This window comes from Sceloporus occidentalis, unplaced genomic scaffold (assembly GCF_023333645.1).
Source record: "Sceloporus occidentalis isolate IW3139 unplaced genomic scaffold, rSceOcc1.0.p SCAF_1, whole genome shotgun sequence".
Classification (NCBI taxonomy): Eukaryota; Metazoa; Chordata; class Lepidosauria; order Squamata; family Phrynosomatidae; genus Sceloporus; species Sceloporus occidentalis.
Window position 1 is genome coordinate 66,615,030 of NW_028316981.1, and position 19,568 is coordinate 66,634,597.

General features: G+C 40.2%; 1 protein-coding gene across 1 annotated transcript in view; it reads right to left on the reverse strand.

The window, feature by feature from the left end:
- The window catches only part of SLC6A1 (solute carrier family 6 member 1), a 72,786-nt gene that overhangs the window by 32,302 nt on the left and 20,916 nt on the right, over positions 1–19,568 (reverse strand). Inside the window, exons 2-4 of the mRNA XM_089523494.1 lie at positions 4,563–4,989; positions 2,882–3,013; positions 2,009–2,109 (exon numbers count right to left, since the gene is read on the reverse strand). Coding sequence (XP_089379620.1) covers positions 2,009–2,109; positions 2,882–3,013; positions 4,563–4,800 — 471 coding nt within the window. The 5' untranslated portion in view covers positions 4,801–4,989. The remainder of the gene's footprint in view (positions 1–2,008; positions 2,110–2,881; positions 3,014–4,562; positions 4,990–19,568) is intronic.

The window sequence follows — 19,568 nt, forward strand, 5'->3', positions numbered from 1 at the left end:
GCAGTTTCCATACACATGCTGCTCCAGAACTCCATGATGTCCCCCTTTCAAGCTTAGCAAATTCCAGATACCCAGATCCGTTGACAGATAGGAAAACTGTATCATTAGCTAGATTATTTATTTCCTTAGAAATAATTCCTTTCCTTGTTTCATTTCCCTGTATCTGGAGGCTTTAGAGTAAGATAGGATCTGAAATACATATATGTACTATCTTCCTAGAATGAAATTTCTAGAAGTCAAATGGGGCTTTTTTTAATGAGTTATTATCCTTACAAGAGAGCTGTAAATTAGAGACTATGGGGCTCTACAGACAGCCCCTTTTCGCACCAGATCAGGGCCACGGCAACTTCAACACTGCAGCCCTGATCTGGCCTTTTGAGGGCACAAAAAGGAGTTGCAAAAAGCGGCTCCTTTTTGTGCCTTTGAAAGGGTGCCATAGCCATAGTGGCATGGCTATATGGCGCCCCTTCAGCACTGCATCATGTGGATGCAGCGCCAGAGGTGCGCCATGACACCACACAGCATCTGGAGTGGTGCATAGCATCAGGGCATCTTGGGGCGGGGGGGAATTGGGCATGTGTTGTCAGGACACTGTGCCCCGACTTTGCCCCCAGGCCGGCCTTTCAGGTCAGTCTGTAAAGGCCCCATGTAATTCTATCTTCACTGCTGTTAAGAAGGTGCTGATTGTGATATGTTTTAGACTATAAGACACCTGTAGGGGAAGTAATGGATGACCCACTAAGAAAACCCTGTCAGGTGCCACGGGTTTTAGTAGATAATAAATGATCAACATCAGCCTCATGATAGTGTAAGTAAGGCCCAATATAGACGGGCACAAAGCGGTGTACCACCGCCGATTCTAGGATTCCAGACCGTGCGGCAACCGCACAGTTTGGAACCCTAGAACATGTGGATGCCGTCATCGTGGCAGCCTCCTGTCCACACGGGGGCCACCATGATGATGTGTGCGACAAGAAACAATGTCATAAGGGCTACGATGCAGCCCTTACGATGTTGCATTTTGCAGCTCCTTCCTAGAGTGGATTGTTCCCGTGACAACCGCATGGCTACGGGAACGATCCTGAGGTGGCCCCTTTCTCCTCTGTAGGGCTGGGGTGTCCAGGAGCATGAAGCCCCAAGGACACCCCTTTTCTGGGAAATGGAGAAGCAGCATTTTGCCCCTTCTCCGTGGTTCGGAAAACACTGCATTGGGGCTGCAGGGCTGCCAGTAAGGTGAGCCATTGTAAGCCATTCCCAGAGCCTCTCAAGGAAACAATGTGACTTTTAGATTCAGTGAATTTAAAGCTACTTCAAATGCTTTCTGAACTTTCACAGTGGACATACAAAAAGTTGCTGAGGCACTTCCACCCTGCTTTAACTTCTGCAGGCCAGCAAATTTGAGGATGAATCTCTATGTATGTATGTATATTTCATTTCTATGCCAACTTTCTCCCAGAAGGGAACCCAAGGTGGCTCCCCATCCCTCATATATTTTTCTCCATTAACCTCTCTCTCCCTCTCTCTCTTTATCTCCTTTTCTGTGGCTTGTTCTCTCCTCCTTTTTAGTACAGTTGACTTGCATGGTACTGTTGGCAGCAAGATTTCACTGCCACAGGTTCAATACAATATAAAATTGTGTGGTGTTTTTTTAAAAAAAATAATTACACAGATTTTGTTTTTAATCAGAAGTTCCCCATCACAAAGTTCGTTATGTCCAAATACTACATTTCTATTCCAGTACCCACAGATTTTTTTTCTTTTCATTTTTTGGCAGGGTGCAAAGAAATTTACCAGGCTGATATATGGAATATGTTGATTAACATCAACTTGGCTGTAGCTGATAGTCATGGTAAACAATGAGGTAGACCAGTTCGTATAGTAAATTCAGATGAAATCAGGCACAAATATAATACCTGGATTTAAAAATTCAACATTTCAAATATTATTTCAGTTAATCAAACTGAGTTGAAAAGAGGGCTTATCAAACAAGAAGGGACACATGACTTACTGTAGTGAAAGAGTTGTACAAGTAATATATCGCCCAAGAAATGATCACAATGTAGTAAATATTAAGCCAGAAGGATAAGACAGCAGCAGCTAATCCCACACCTAGAGGAAAGAAAAATATATTAGGGTATTAAAGATCCCATATTCTTAGTAGCAGAACTTCTATATATAACTCTACGATGATAATAATTAGGCTGAGTACCTTGACTATTCTCAGTAATTCTTTACATAGCAAGAATCTCATGAGCTTCTCTGGAATATTAACACAAAATTTCCTAATAATCATTAATAGCAAAATCATACTTTTAATATATGTTTACACTGAAAGACAGAGGACAACTGTGAGGAAGTTTATGAAAAGATATTTAATAAGAAGCTATGTTTACTGAAAACCACCAAACTCAGGTTTCTGAAGAAAGATAAAGAGGATAAATAAAATGGTATTCTGTTACCAGATGAACTTGAAGGGGTTTGGAAAATTAGTCATGCTACAGGTGAAAAATTATGAATTGAGAAATAGAGGTTGGGAATGTTCAGGGAATTAATATGGACACTCAGAAACAGCTGTTGATGTGTAATATGCAATGATGTGAGTATAACACTTATTCCTGAAATAATTTATAACTAAAAGATATCTTAGTTCACTTGGTTCCTGAAGTTTGAAATAATGGATATCTATTCAGTAGTAACAAGTGACATCTCAATTTCATGATCATTTAAGCATTATTTTAGTATTTTCATTACGAAAACACACATATATATTTGACGCATATTTTAATACTGCTGTGTAACTTTGAACTATTAGTTGAGAAAAACCCCAGCAAATATTAAAGTAGAATGAGTTAACAGTAATAGATATATATCAATACAGTACCTTTGAACATTGGAGCAAGCCTCCAAACTCCAAGACCACCTATGGATGTGTATTGGCCAAGTGAACATTCCAAAAGAAACAGGGGAACTCCAGCAAAAATTAATGTAAGGAAATACGGAATGAGGAATGCTCCTGAAAGGATAAAGAAGAACAATTAAAAAAAAAGAGTAACATATTTTTGTGATTTCACTAAATTCAATGGAGAACATGTTAATTTTCACTTTCATTGAAACAGAAACCAAAAATATTCAAAATTTGTAATATTTGCTGCTTTCACCCACTTATAGAGTACTCTCTCCAAATTAAATTTTATGATTGTCAGAAACTGGAGTTAAACTCAATGTTGTGCCCTCTGCAGTAGATTTTGTCCTCCCAGAGCAGATTTGCAGGGACATAATTACCTTCTTCCTCCCAATTCTGTTGATGGAACTTTGGGACCTACAGGATGTAGTCCAGGTTTAACCACTTTTTAGTTTCACTGATTTCTCTAGGACAAACCATGAACAGAGCCCTTTGCTTCAGTAACTGTGACCTGTATCTTATGGGTCTCATTTGACACTGCTTTGTTGAGCTTGTTAATAACTCTGTTGCTAGAGTCCTGTTTTTTTGTTGTGGCAAAAAGGATCTGTCATTCAGCATATGATTTGCATGTAAGTCCTTAGTTCTAATCCCTGGAAACTCCAAACAAGGCATGGAAAAAACACCACTTGCAATACTCCTATCAGTGTCAACAAAACTGCTTAGACGGACTAATGGTCTGACTCAGTATATTGCAGTTTGCTATGCTCTCATGTTCTGATACTGCTTTTCTATCTGATAGTTTTTAAGTGTAGTGGATGGGAGAAGACTCATGTCAACAGTTAATATATTCAGTTTGCTTCTGGACACCTCATTCTAAGCTAAATCAAATAAGAGACTGCAAGCTTTTAAAATCAATTGTGCTTTACTTATTCTCATTGGCTGTTTCCCTATAAAGGAAAAAATAGATGTTCTCAGAGTAAACAAGTGTGTTCTTTCAGAGCAGGCCATCTGATTGCTGTGGTCCCCAGCTGATTGGGGGCTAATCAGGGCTGGAGCAGCCATAGGCCACTCCAAGGCACCGGTCTGCTTCACCCCTGAATTTATTTTCTGTAACAAGTAGATTGGGTCTGCACTGCAGTACTATTTTGAAATGAATTTACATTTCTTCATTGAGGTGGCCACTTATTCTGGCCAAGGCATCCTATGATGCATTATACATTGTTGTAGTATTTCGAGCTAGCTAGATTTTGTAATTTGTAACTGCTACTGCAATTTTTAATGTAAAGTTTTTGCTGTTTTTATTGTGTCTTATATTGTATCGGTATGCTGTACTGGCATGTGTATGTAATCCGCCTTGATCATTGGAAAGGCGGGCTAGAAATAAATATTTTATTTATTTATTTATTTATTTATTTAGTTATTTATTTATTATTAGGTGCAAAACTCCAAGCTGTACACTGGCACAGCCCCCAATCAAGGTATTGGCAGCAGTGTTCTAAACTGTTTAGAAAGTCCTTCAAAAAACCATTTCCATACCTTTCTATGATCTATATTAGGAACTGTTCTCATGTGTACCTTCTCTGCTGGTGACGTCAATGCCAATAAGAAGTCCTGAGTTCTACTGAATAAGTTTGTTAATTATAGGAACTGAAATATATACCTCCTCCATTTTTTCCGCAAAGGTAAGGAAACCTCCACACATTCCCTAAGCCAATAGCATAGCCCACGCAGGACATAAGAAAGTCAAATCTTCCCTTCCAGGTGTCTCTGTCTGGAATATCTCCTTTTTTCTTCTGCACCTTCACTACCAGTGTCTTAGGCTTGTCATTGGTAATCGAGGCATCACTGAGTTCTGTAGAGATTTGTCCATCAGCTACTTTTGTTCCATTTGTTGCCATGTCTCTAGGTTTAGATGGAGTGGCTCTCGCAGCTGGACGAGAAATGTCAGCACCAGTCCACGTGGACAGCAGCTTTGCGGCTCTTGACTGTCCAGTTAAAGATTGATGGGGTTGTTAAAATAACAATAGAGACGATACTCCAAGTATTAAAATCCAAACAGATATCTTGCAATAGGTGCCTGTAATAATCTGTAAAACAAAATTAGGAGAGATTTTTATTTGCTTGTCTAAAAATAATGGTGGAAGCAAAAAAATTCAAAACCTTCCAGTATTTTCGCCTGTGAACCGCTTTGATCTCCTAGGAAAAGCGGTATAAAAATAAAGATTTATTATTGTGAACAGTTCTTCAACTTGTGCCCTTGATTTAAAAGCAACCATACAATTATATTGCTTATCTAATGGAAGAAGCCTTGTTTGCAATGAATAGGAATTTACCTAATGACCTTCATGAAAACATAGTTAATGAAAGAAACACATAAAACAGGAAATGGATTAAAGTTAAGTCTTTCAAAGTTACACTCAGTTCATTATGAAGAGGAAGTGCCAGGAGAAGCAAAAAGAATAAAACACAGATCAAAGGATAAAGCACTTATTAAAATCTTTTTAAAAAATATTACATTCATTCTCATACCTTGGACTGTAAAAATGAAGACATTTGTCAGAGATTTTTCTGGCCCTTCAAACCATGGGATATAGACTGATAGCCTGTGGGCCTAATCCTGCTCACTGTTGTCCCCAGTCTACTCCAGTAGGTTTCCTGGTCAATCTAACCAAAATTCCCATGAAACAAGCATGGTTCTCCATCCCTATCTCTTAGGATGAGGGATTGAGGGTCCTTGCTACTAGTCAGCTAATTCTGGAGTGTGTTTGGGATCACCTTTATCAACCTCTGGTCACCAAAGTTCCCAGTTAGTGGTTAAACCAACATCAATACTGCACTTAAATATCTTAAAGTTTTGGAGCTCCAGGATATTTATTTGGGACTCTTTTGGTACTATTTTATGCCTTTTATTGTACATATTCATGAATAAATGCATATATATATAGAGAGAGATCCCATCTGATCTTGGAAACTAAGCTAGGTCAGCCTTGGTTTGTACTACAGCATACCAGCTGCTGTAGGCTATATACCAGGGGAAGAAACTGGCAAAACCACTTGTGAGTAATGTCTTGCCTAAGAAAACTCTATGAAATTCTTAGGATCACCCTAAGTTGACAGAGGCATAAACATACATATATTACCTTCAGGGAGAATCTCAGATATAGCAGCCCCTGGGTACTTCAATTTTATTAAATTCCATACCATTATGTGTAAAGCAATATTATTTCATATTCCAGGCTTTTAAAAAAACATATTTACAATCTCATCCCTTATCATATTCTTAGCCATTTTCATTTTTTTGAGGAATTTTACAATTCTGTGTAACACAGGCATTCAAGAGTTAAAGCTTAAGAATGCTTTGACTACATTAATCATATATAAGCATATATCTCCTAGCCTTATCAGCATTTTGGGATAGCATGTCAGGGCTTATTAGGAATGGGTCATCATAGACAAGTATCTTCTGCAGTGAAGATACACAAGGCAGATCTCATTTCCTAACTCTATCCTGGCTCTTTTATTGTCTCCTGAAGCCACTAAGTGTCTCAGGAGCTCAACAGACCACTCCTTTGGAGTCTCCTGCAGCCGCCCTTTCCTTGCCAGATTGGAGCCGCGGTGACTACACACCATGTCCCTGATCTGGCCTTTCCATGGTGCAAAAAGGAGCCACAAAAAGTGGCTCCTTTTTGCACCACAGAAAGGGCACCCTAGCTATGGTGTCAGTGGCTTTTGTATGCTTCTTAGGAGCAGTGCATGCAAAGTATGTGCCAAAGATGCGGCATGATGCCGCCTGCCATTTGATCAGGTGGACAGCGTGGGGGTGGAGTTGGGGTGGCTGGCATGCATACATCATGCCCCCATGCTGCCCCCATGCTGTCGAGCCCCTCAGTTATCCAATCAGAAGTTTAGTTCTTATTTTTTTCTTCACTACACTTGAGTCTAGTGCGCATGCCCACTTTTAAAATGTATGCTATTACCTGCTGTCAGGTGTCTCTATTAAGTTACAGGGTGACCTGACATGGTTTTTTTGTGTTTTGTTTGCATATTCTAAGGGAACATATGACAGTCTTCCCAGATTTGATATTTAAGCAAGTTTCTTTCTTCAATTATTCTAAGAGAAAAAATGAGCAGCGTTTACCATACATCAAAGGAGTCACAGACAGAATAGGCAAAGTAGTGAGGAAGCCCAACCTTCAAATGGTTTACAAACCGACGAAGAAAATCCAGCAAATGCTTCACTCAGCCAAGGACCAGAGAGACCCTCTCACAGCCGCAGGAGTTTACCGCATATCATGCATCTGCAGACAAGTCTACATAGGAATCACCAAACGCAGTGTGCAAACAAGAATCAAGGAACACGAGAGACACTGCAGACTGGGCCAGCCAGAAAAATCAGCAGTAGCAGAACATGCCACAAACCATCCTTAGCATAAAATACTGTTTGAAAACACTGAAGTTCTGGACCATGCCAACCACTACCATGTCAGGATGCACAGGGAAGCCATTGAGATCCACAAACACCTGGACAATTTCAACAGAAAAGAGGAAACCCTTAAAGTAAACAAGGTTTGGCTACCAGTCCTGAAAAATAGCAAGATAAAGAAGTTTATCGCACCGGGTTCTCGGCCCGGCCCGGCAGGAAACGGAAATGAGTGGGGGACGGATTTTACCGCACACACCCGTCCCTCACTCGTTCCGTTCCCGCTCTCTTCCCTGCCCATTCCGTTCCAGAGGGGACGCTTTTTGAGAACTGTTCAGAACAGTTCTCAAAAATTTCCCCCTCTGGAACGGATTAAGAACGGAAGAGAGGGGGAACGGAACGAATGAGGGACGGATGCATGCGGTAAAATCCGTCCCCCACTCGTTCCGCACTCATCCCTACTCCTTCCGTTCCATTCTCAGAACGCGTGGAAGGAATGCAGTGCGATAAAGTTCAAAGACTCAACAAATGCAAATGAGAAATCTCCCAGCAGACAATGAGCACTATCAAGCAGACATCAATCCTCTTTTGCAGACCCTCCACCCTGAGGCCTGCCATTAGCAACAAAAACAATATACATGCAACTTCACTCCTGCCTTTTCAGGTCACACATTATATATAGCCAAGTCCTTTCCAGGCAAACATTTTCTGAAGATGCCAGCCACAGATGCTGGCGAGACGTCAGGAAGAAACTTTTCTGGAACATGGCCACATAGCCCGAAAAACCCACAAAAAACTGTGGATGCCGGCCATGAAAGACTTCAACTTTACATTAAAATGAGCAGCCTTTCTCATGATTCTTAGGCTCTGTATTTTCATCTCATCTATAGGTTTTCCCAGGTTATATGTTTTTATATAATGTCCTGTAAAACCCCCATCCCCTCAGAAAGGTGACAGGACAGAAGGCTTTTGTAAATGCAATGTCTGCAAATGTGTAGGTGTATTTGTTAGATTACTTATAGTAAGATGTGATGTTGTATAGAGTGTTGTACTTCAGGTATGTTAGGTGCTTCATATTAAGTGTTCTGCTGAGGAGTGTTGGGAAGTTGGAAGTGAATGGGAGATAGGGCTGAGGGAGATAAGAGTGTTGAGGTGAGCTCTTTTGACAGTGAAGGTGTAGTCCAGTTGGAGTGTGTTGTTATAGGGTTGCGGAGGTTGTAGCAAGTTCAGCATTGTTTATTATTTTGTTTCAGATTATATCACTGGATTTACAATAGGAATATCCATTTGAGTAGCTTAGTCAGGAACATGATACTATAAGCAACTGTAACATAAAAAGAAGAATTGGAATTAAACTGCATGTTTTTGTATATAAAGTAATCTTGTTACTTTAGTTTTATTCCTGCTACAAATGAAATTGTTTCTTTCTTTCTTTCTTTCTTTCTTTCTTTCTTTCTCTCTCTCTCTCTCTCTCTCTCTCTTTTTTTCTCACACAAATACACATGCAAATGTGCATGAACATGTATATGCACATACAAATACATATATCTTCCTTTTGTGATTTTAGAGACAAAGATATCTTCTAATATATAGTATTAGAACATATATAGTATTAGACAACAAAACAGAACTGTTTAAAACAGAGTACAATGGCTAATCTCATAGCTATACACTGTACAGAGGTCTTGTCTGCACAGGCGAAGAACCCTGTGCCCACCCCAATGCTGGTGCTACCTGGTTCCACAATGCATAGTGAGCTCTGGCAAAATACCCTGGAGTTCCCTGGTTGACCCAACTTTGTCCCAGAGTTAGCAAAGTCACAGGAAGCCCCAGTGTTTCCCTGAAATTATGGGGTTAGTGCTGGGTTTTGTGGCATCCAAACAACTAGATCGGGCCACATTTGGGCAGGCCAGCTGTTCATGTACCAGGCACTACACTAAGCAGTGTGGGGAAAGGGGATGGCCTGTCCCCAGATCCAAAGCTTTGGCTTTGTCTTCTTCTGAGGCTAATGCTTCATCTGCACTACAGAAATAATGCAGTTTGACATTGCTTTAACTGACACGGATCAGTGCTTTGTAGTTTTGTGAGATATTTAGCCTTCTCTGTCAGAAAGCTCTAGTGCCACAACAAACTGCACACTGTATGATTCAATAGCATTGAGTCAAGCAGTTAAAGTGGGGGTCAAACTGCATTATTTCTGCAGTGCAGGTGCAGCCTGAGAGAGTGTGACTTGCCCAAAGTCACCTAGTGGGTTTCTATTGTAGAGCAGGGATACAATGCCTGGCCTCCACAGTACTAGTCCAATGCTCAGCCACTATACACACACTCCCTCTCTCTCACACACACCCTTGGAATATAAGAAACTATTTAGTATCGAACCTGTAATGAATGCAACACTCTTTGTTTTTAAAGCACCAGCCAAATGAAATAGAACTACTGAACTGAGGGCCTGAACAGACAGGTCAAAATAAAGCTGCTTCGGGTCACTTTGGAGGTTTACTGTTTAAATGACACATGCATCTTAAGAGGCCAGAAGCTGCGCCAAAATCCTTAGCACTGGAGTGTGTCATTGGCATGGCTTCCAGACTCTTAGGATGCATACATCATTTAAACAGCATACCTCCAAAGTGACCTGAAGCAGCTTTATTTTGGCCTGTCTTCAGGCCCTGAGTTAACTGATGATCAACCCACCAATGATAAATTACAATTCAAATATATTTGTTTTACAAAAATTCTTGCTTCCATATTTCCAATGAAAACTTAAATGCTAAGTTCCTTCTACAAAATCATACCTAAATTGATCTCCTTCTATTCCTGGGTTGCAAATTTGGTCTCCGCTTTACTTTTCAGTAGCATTTCAGAGCAGAAGTATTGTGTTTTAACAAATCATCTTTAAATTAAATTTGTTAGCTAAATAAAGAGGTACTCCCCCCAAAAAAAATCTTAGGATACCTGCATTTTGTTACCATAGCTATGTTCAGACACCAGCATCTAACAATTTTAGAAATGTGTGCATCACTTTTTGTAGTGCAAAACTCTTTAATTATTGTTAGGACTGTATTACACAATCAATTCCATTTATGCACAGAACTAGATGGGGCAAAACTTTGTAAAGACAAAGTTATTAGTTAAAGTTATTAGGACCACTTAAAAACCTTTTGTGATTCTCAAGGTTTCTCTGTAATCTTCAGTGTGCTGGCTTCTTTTGTCCTTCATAATCCACACTTGATTAAAATTTCTTTTTACTATGATGAACTCTGATTTCATTTTATTATGGACTTCAAAATGTCTTAGCATATTTTATATTTTTTTCATCAATTCTATTGTGTCATTTAGAAGACAAAAAGGATGCACAAATGAAGTTGAAAATGAAAAGATGAAAGCTCAACTGATGAACAGTCAGGATGTTTTTTTTTTTAATTTCCTAAGAATATTAGTTGCATTGTATCCATTTGGATTTGTGAGGGATCTGGATCCAGGAATCAAAGCAGAATTCTCATCTTCTTCTAGCATTACATCTTCTGCCATGCTTGGTGCTGAAGTAAAGATGTGGGGCTCACCACTTTAAACTTGTATATAATGTGGTCTGAATTATTAAATGCAGATGATGAAAAAAAGAAGGTAAAGAGGAAAAAATTCTGGGCACATCAGAACATATTAGTTGGAGGTTGTTTTGTTGTTTTGTTTTGTTGTTGTTTTAAAAAAATAATAATGCATATTTGAGAGATGGATTTTGGGCAGACAGTGGATAACCAAGAAATGGTCTTACTGGTTTGAGAATTAAACTATGATTCTGAAGAACAAGGTTTGAATTCCTGCTCAGCTATGGAAACTCACTGGATGATCAGTGAACATTCTCTCAGCCTCAGATGAAGACAAGGGCAAACCACTTCTGAACAAATCTCATCAAGAAAACCCTATGAGTTGAAGGTACACAACAAAACAACTGCAAATATGTTCTTTTGTTGCCTGTTTTATTGAATCATTTCCTGTATTGCTATGTATTTTATATGTATTATCCTACTAGAGAGGCTGGCTAGCTCCAACAGGCCTACCTGGAAGAAGATTAACCATCCATTAAGAAGCCAAGCCCTCCCTCCAGTCCATCTCCCCTGATCCAGGCCTCGGAGGTAGAGAAGAACTGCTGGCCTTCATCCCCTTCCCCTTCCCCACCACCACTCCCTTCTCCTTTTGTGTCGTGTCTTTTTAGATTGTAAGCCTGAGGGCAGGGAACCGTCCAATTAAAAAGATTGTATGTACAGCACTGTGTAAATTTACAGCGCTTTATAAATAAAGGTTAATAATAATAATGATAATAATAATAATAATAATAATAATAATAGTGTGATTATGTGATAGATGCAATAATACCCAGTTTCCACATCAAAACAAACACGTGTTTTACAAACTGTATTGCCCCTGTTGCCAGGGACAATACTGTCCTCCCAAGTTCACATTAAGAACTCATCTTCCAAGTTTTAGTTTAGAATATTGCACTTGCAGTTTTCTCTAGAGCACACACCCTTCCCCTGAACATGCATACAAAAGTAATGAATATCATATTCATTTTCTACCTAGCGTTTGAGACACAGAGAAGTCTTCATTTGTAAAAGCAGAATAGTGAGATATTCGTAAAAAAAATAATTCCACAAGGACTGTGAATTTTCCTTCCTGGGAGAGCAATTAACAGTGATAAGGGAATAACATCAGCAATACAGTCTGAAACAGCATAAATCACAATTTTCTAGCACCACCTGCTGAAGAAAAGAAAGAAGTGCAAATATGGCATTTCTATTTTTGAGTTTGCATGCTGGACTGAGATGGCATAAATACCCTAAAGGTACTAGATTCCATCTGATCTTGAAAGCTAACCAGGGTCAACTCTGGTTCTTACTTGGATGGGACATTGCCATTGAATATCAGGTGCAGTAGGCTCTATTTCAGAGAAAGGAATTGGCAAAATTACCCCCGAGAATTCCTTGCCCAACAGAACCCTATGAAATTCATGGGGTCACCATAAGTTGATAGGTGACTTGAAGTCATATAAACACAAAACAGTACTGATAGGTGCTGAGAGGTACTCCACTATAATCCACTGCTTTATTTTCCAGTTTAAAATAAATTGTTATTTGTTCAGAATTCCAATCACATGGACCTTACAAGGAAGCTATTTTTGGGTTGTGGTGGGGAGTAGGCATAATAAGCCTTTTCCAGCAAAAGCAACAGAGTCCTGCACCATGAACCTAATAATAATAATAATAATAATAATAATAATAATATTTATTTGTATCTCGCCCCTCTGAGAACAATCGGGGCAGCTAACAAAGTTAAAAATACAGAACATATAAAATCTCTGATACCCTCCCCTCCTTAAAAAAGTATTAAATCCAATACAGTATTTAAAAAGGCACAAAACAAAAAATACACAAACAAACATACAAGTTAAAAACTGACCAAAAAGTCAGCAACATCACACCCTCAAACAATCAGTGGAAGCAGGAGTATCTTTCCCAGACATCCTTTTAAGGCCGGGTTCTCTATTCTGGGAAGGCCTGCCAGAAGAGATCCATCTTAACAGCCTTTTTAAAGCTGTCTAAGGATGTAAGTAGACGGATCTCATCCGGCAGGCCGTTCCACAGTCTGGGGGCGACGATGGAAAATGCCCTCTGGGAGGTAGTCGAAAGCCTAGATTTTTGTGGCTGGAGTAGGCCTCTCCCAGAGGAGCGGAATGCGTGGGGAGGATTGTAGGGGAGAAGGCGATCCCAAAGATAGTTTGGACCCAAGCCATTTAGGGCTTTAAAGGTGATAACCAACACCTTGTACTGGGTCCGGAAGCTAATGGGCAGCCAGTGGAGGGACTTTAGAACAAGCATAATATGGTCCCTCCTGGATGTTCCAGAAATTACTCTGGCTGCCATATTCTGTACTAATTGCAGTTTCCGGACCAAGCACAAGGGTAGCCCCATGTAGAGCGCATTACAGAAGTCTAGACATGAGGTTACCAGCGCATGCACAACACTCTCAAGATCTCTTACTTCCAGAAAAGGGCGCAGCTGGCGTATCAACCGAAGCTGATAACAGGCACTCCTGACTGTCGCATTTACCTGGTTCGACATCAGGAGCGACGAGTCAAGGAGTACCCCCCAGACTGCACCTACCACTTATTTAGCATTTAAGCTTACTTTATGATAGTTTAACAACAACAACAGCAACAAAATCTGTATATACAGTGCCTAAAGAGATATAGGAGATTATCGTATGTGCCTTATCCTGTCTTTTCCACAATGGGATACACACATTTAACTGTCAAAGGTGGACCTTACTGCAGTCTCCCATGGCCGGGCATATGTAACCCTTGCTTGTCCCATAGCTTTTTAAGGATGAAATTATCCTGTCCTTGAAAAGCTGCGGGATAAGCCTGGGTTGGATGTAGGCTGCACATGGGCTGCATTCTTCTGGCCATGGAATAATGTGATAAGAACTGTCTTTGACAGTTAAACGAACATGTATCCCATTGGAAAAAGATGGGATAAGGCATGCATGATACTCTCCATAGTCTACTGTGACATGATTCAGTTTCTTCCTTAATCCCAGAGTAAAAGGCAATAACATGCAATGAAATGCATGGATAATCTTAATATAGGAACAATCTATGTGAAATAAAAGGCTATATGTAACTATAGGGATTTATTTTATGGGATCTTTGAAGTCACACACAGGATAATATTACAGTGTGTGTGTGCGTGTGTGTGTGTGTGTGTTTTAATTTTCACTTGAAATCTTTGATTGTTTTTTTTAATGAGTGTCTTTAGTGGAACAGACAAAACTGTATGAAAATCCAAGGAATTTTTTCTGGTTTCTTGATGTAAAGCTCTGATTTGGGAAAGGCACAGTACCTCCATTCTTAACAAAACCTAGGCTTCTTCCACTGTAATATAGAATCCAGATTTTGTTTTGACACTTTGAACCAAAACAGTGAATTTTTGGAAGGAGCTGTTAAAGGAAAATGGATGTTTTCCCAACAACTACAGTAAACTGAAATTGGATAGCTAAATTGGGTTCATCCCTATGTAGCATATTAACATGCTAAATACATGCAGTACTTAAAAAAAATATTTTAAAAATACCTTATTGGTTAGTTCATTTGTGTTTTAAAGTCAGATGCATCCAAATTGAAATTGAGCTCGCCTTTCAAAAAATAATGTCTCAGAGTATAATAGATACCATTTTACAACAAAAGTAAACCTAAACAAAACCAATTTAGTTTTTTTTCTCCAAACAAGTGTACAAATTCCATCTTCCTGAGCTGCATGGAAAGGCTTCCCTGTGAGGCTGCCCTTCATGGATGGTATGTATGCCAACCAGGAGGGGAGATGTAGATCATCAAAGAATTCTGATACTGAAGAAGTGAAATTACAATGGTATGGTTTGGAAATGACATTAACACACAAGTAACACATACAACAAGAATAGACTTGAGGTGCTTCTCCACTGGCTGCTCAATCTAGGACCAATCCAAAACATTAAGCTCTGGACTGACCACAATGACCACTTGCACATGGTGGGCCAAATCAAGTGTGGCACTGCATTGTTGTGCATATGGTCAACTGGTCTAACACTGCATTGATCCCTCTGGCACATCCCCCTCGGTGCTATGACTGGTTCCTTGTCGTCACAAGCTCACTGTGATAGCCTGCCTGGCATGCCATTGCTTTTGTTGAGGCAAGAACAGGTACCCCACCATGTGATCAACAAGGAAGGGGTCGCTTCTCATTGCTCCTCCTCATTAATTGAAGGGGTACCCAATTCTGACTTCAGCAGAAGTGTCAACACATCAGGCAGGCTCTTGCAGAGAGTTCCTGCCATGATGAAAAGAAAGCAGTGGCTTATTTTCAGAGTTGCTACTGCTGCTTCGTAAGCAGGAGCTCTGTGTAATGCCTCCTTGGCTTGCTGCCACTTCTGTTGAGATCAGAATATGTGTTCATCAAGGAAAAGGAAGAAGGACCCGCCCTCCTAGACCACACAACTGGATGTCCCCCTCCTGATCACTAGCTGTGATGTTTCCAGGAGGCATCCAGCCATACCATGGTGAGGGGAGAGATTTCATGGCTGGATGTCTGTAGGATGTGCCCAGGCATGTGATCTAGGAGGGCACTCACTCTGTCTTCTCCTCATTGATCACACAGGGACCTGTTCTGACTCCAGTAGAAGTAGTGCCACAATGGGCAGGCACTTGCAGGAAGGTGTTCAGCCAGCGAGGAAGCAGCATGGTAGCTCTGATGGGGATCCATTCCCTTCCCTGTGCTGCTCAGTGCAAGGTAAGGGCATGGTGTACCTCTTGGCACGTGGACAAGTAGATAGGCCAAACTGGACTCAGTCCAGCTGTCCACATGGCTAAAAGAACTGGAAGCATTTTGTGGTTCATGGAAACCCCAAAGTTTTCCCTAACTTTGCTTAATTCAGAGCAAAATTGGGTTAAGGGCCAAAAACTATGGCTCCCCCCGCATATGTAATTAAGACGGCCAGCATCAGCTTCAGGCTGAGCACGGTGTTCGCCACCAGTGTAGACAAGCCTCTAGACTGCCATTCCTAGCTTACATACAGTACTTCTCTTTCTCTACATCACCATCATAGGTGGAAGGGGTTCAGTTGCATTTGCTTCCATTCTGCATTAATTTTAACTTGCAACACTCTCCTAACCCACAAGGAACAATGGTTAATCTTTTCTATCTTTAGTGGATACAAGCGAACATCAGAATACAATTTATGAAATAGATTGTTTTAATATACAATACTTAAAGTTATGCACATTTCAGCTTCAGAATACAAATTAAACTGCCACCAAATAAAAATGGAAGTGGAAGATTCTTATCTCCCCATAGTAGCGAGAAAGAGAGCAGGAGTTCATGAGGAATGAGAATATACTTATTCTTGTTTAGTGTTTGCAAAGAGGGTATTATTATCCACTTTGAACACAGCCAATCTGTATGTGACAAACAGCTTTTGGAATTTTTGAAGTGTACCCAAAACCCCAGTTTCTAAAATGTTATTTTTTAAAAAAAAATCATTCAAAACTAAACAACTTGAATAGGAAAGTTGAGTGTACTTGAAACAGGAAAGAAGAACTAACAAATGAACATATTTGGGACTTTAATATCAGTTGCAAGGGGAAAAATATTTTAGCTTGGAAAGGACTAATAACTTTATATATATATATATATATATATATATATATATATATATATATGAATACAGTCTGTACCTTTGCATTTCTTGAGAACCATGAAAAACTAGGCCTTTATCTCCTAAGGCTACATGAACGGTTTGTCTCAGACTGCTGTGATTCTCTCCAGCTCCTAGCAGAAATAAACCCCAGGCTTCACCGTCATGTCTCTCTACAGCAATTCAATTACTTAGACTGCTTCCACTCCCGTTGGCTGCTTTACTGCTACACGAGTGACTCTTTATATTAGCCGCAGCTGGGCTAGCTGGTGCCTAAAGGCACGGGTAGGAAGTAACAACTGCAAAGACTTTTCATAAATCTGGAGAGTCGAAAGCCGTGCATTTTGTTCATGCTAAGACCATGTTTGCAGTAATGAGTAATCTACCATTCTCCCATCAATTCAAATAAGAATGGATATGCTACACTACAACATATATGGAAGAAGCACAGACTAGAAGTCTTTTTTGTATGAGTCATATGCCACAACATCTGGAGGACACTAGCTGAGAAAGGGCAAATTCAGTCCCTTGCACACCTTTGTCTCCTTCCTGTTGCAGGGAAATACAAGAATCCCTTTGGGAAAGCTCATACATGTTTTACAGATGAGATAAAATAATAATAAAATAAAAACTTTATTTATATACTGCCTTTCCTGTAGATCAAAGCGGTTTACAATATAGTGGGTATGTGACACATGTCACAATACAAAACAATAAAATACCTGACTAGTTACAATTCACAGTGTCATAAAATCTGAGCCATATCGCGACCATTAAAACCAACAGTTATGGGGGAAGTTCCTAATCTAAACAGAATCGGGAGGGTATGCTACTTGACAAAGGTGAGTTTTTAATGCCTTCTTAAAGGCTACTAATGTGGGACAGAGTCGGATCTTTTCTGGGAGAGAGTTCCAGAGGGTAGGGGCTGTTGTCGTATAAGCCCTCTGGTGAGTTGTTGCTAGTTTTACCCTGGGGCAGTCAGGTAAAAATTTCCCCGTTGTTCTGAGGGTGCGGGGCGGATTATGTAGGGAGAGGCGCTCCCTCAAGTAACTCGGGCCCAAGCCATATAGGACTTTATAGGTAATGACCAACACTTTGTATTGCACCCAGATGGTCCCAGAGATCTTCCTCACATTTTGTAAAACTGTTTTTATTCCACTTCTGATTGACAATTTTACCCCCCAAAAGAGAACATTTTCTTACATTCTTTTTCAGTTTCAACATTTTCCTACGCCATACTAGAGCACATGTTTTGCCCTCCCAGCTTTACCACACTCTGAGCTCAATAGACCCCTGCCCAATTCCACCTGCTACCCCAATGCATCTCTTTTGCTGGCCATCTGGAGATGGTCAGTGTGGTGTAGTGGTTTAAGTGTTGAATTATAACTTAATTCAGGGTTCGAATCTCCACTTTGCCATGGAAACACATTGGTCAAACCACACTCTATCAGCTTCAGAGAAAGGCACTGGATGGTAGAACTGTGGGAATGACAAAAGAATGCACATTTTCACCATTTTTCTCAACTTATAAAGTTACTGCTTTTCCTGCTTCTGTGTTAATAAAAAACCCTCCCTAAGGAATTTACAGTCTAAAATATGAGACAAGGGAAGCACTAAAAGAAAAGAAGGAAAGTGGAGCTATATGGCCCTCTTCAGACAGGTCTTTGCAGCGCCCCTGTCATGTGCTAGCAGTTGGCTGAGGGCACACCGCCTATACTGGCCTCACCCCTAGCACATGACGGGGGTGTCAAAATGGTGGTGCCCTGTACACACGGGCACCGCCATTTTGACATGACGGACACTTAGTGTCCGCACGTCCTGGCGTCACAAACGTGCTGCAAGAGGAACCTGCTTTTTAAGGGTTCTTTTTGCTGCACGAGGGAGCTGTGCAGTTTGTCCGCTGCAGCTCCCTCGCGCAGCAAAACAAGGCGCGGATAGACCGCCCTTTTGGGGCGGTCTGTATCCCGCCAATGTAAACTTTAAAAACCATGTGCATTTCAATGCTGAACATACTTAGACTTCAGTGTCAGTAAGGAAATATTATCACTAACAATAATTACTAATAATTATAACTCTTAGGATGATTGCATGCAAACTATTTAATAGAGTCAAAAGTTAGAAGGTGACACTAAATAAGATATTAAAAACTTTTACAAAAATATTCTTGAAAACTTTAAACTAAAAGATGCAAAGATCTTTAGATAAAAACAGTAAAATGGCAACTCTAGTAGTCTACATTTTCCTGATAACATTATGAAACAAATAACCTTGTGGCACTGTGATATGAATGGTAGGAAAGTCCAGGCATCAGGAATGGCCCAAGACCATTTGGCTGCTTGAGGCAAAGGACAAGATGGCAACTTGCCCCATTCCATATACAGAAGCTATCTGAATTGCCAGATAAATCTTATTACTGCACGGGTGACAGGTCATACTTTCTACTGCTCTCACTGGCAGCAGGTTAGTATACAGAGGGGACAAGGCCAGACTACATATTACAGTCAGCTTTCTTCTTCAAACCCTTGTTACTGCACTGCACCTCTCACATGCATCTGAAGCAGCTACCTTGTTATAAGGCATTTCCATATTGAATGCTTACACTAGCTTTGGATAGGATAGAGAGTTTATAAACTACACATGCAATTTTTGATTTCACTATATCGTGTATTGATAAACTTTGCAGAAAGCATAAATACATGAGAGGTTCAAAGACTCATGCAAGGCCTGCATGTGAAAATAGCCAGCATATAATTAAAAATACTGCCAGCATATAAACTTGAGATTTTTCCTTTCCTTTCCAGCTATGCCAGCCCACAAGAGACCCAACCTAGACAACATCTGGAGTGCTGAAATTCTAGTAACACTTGATTCATGAAGAGAGAGTGAAATCAGCTTTCACTTTAGTACAGTTTAGCAGCTTATTGCCTGGATTAATATTCATATTAGGACCTCATAAAGTATCTAATTTAGATCCCCAGGTCATGATAAGCAGCATGATGGGTTTTGTCAACAGTAAAGAACTGT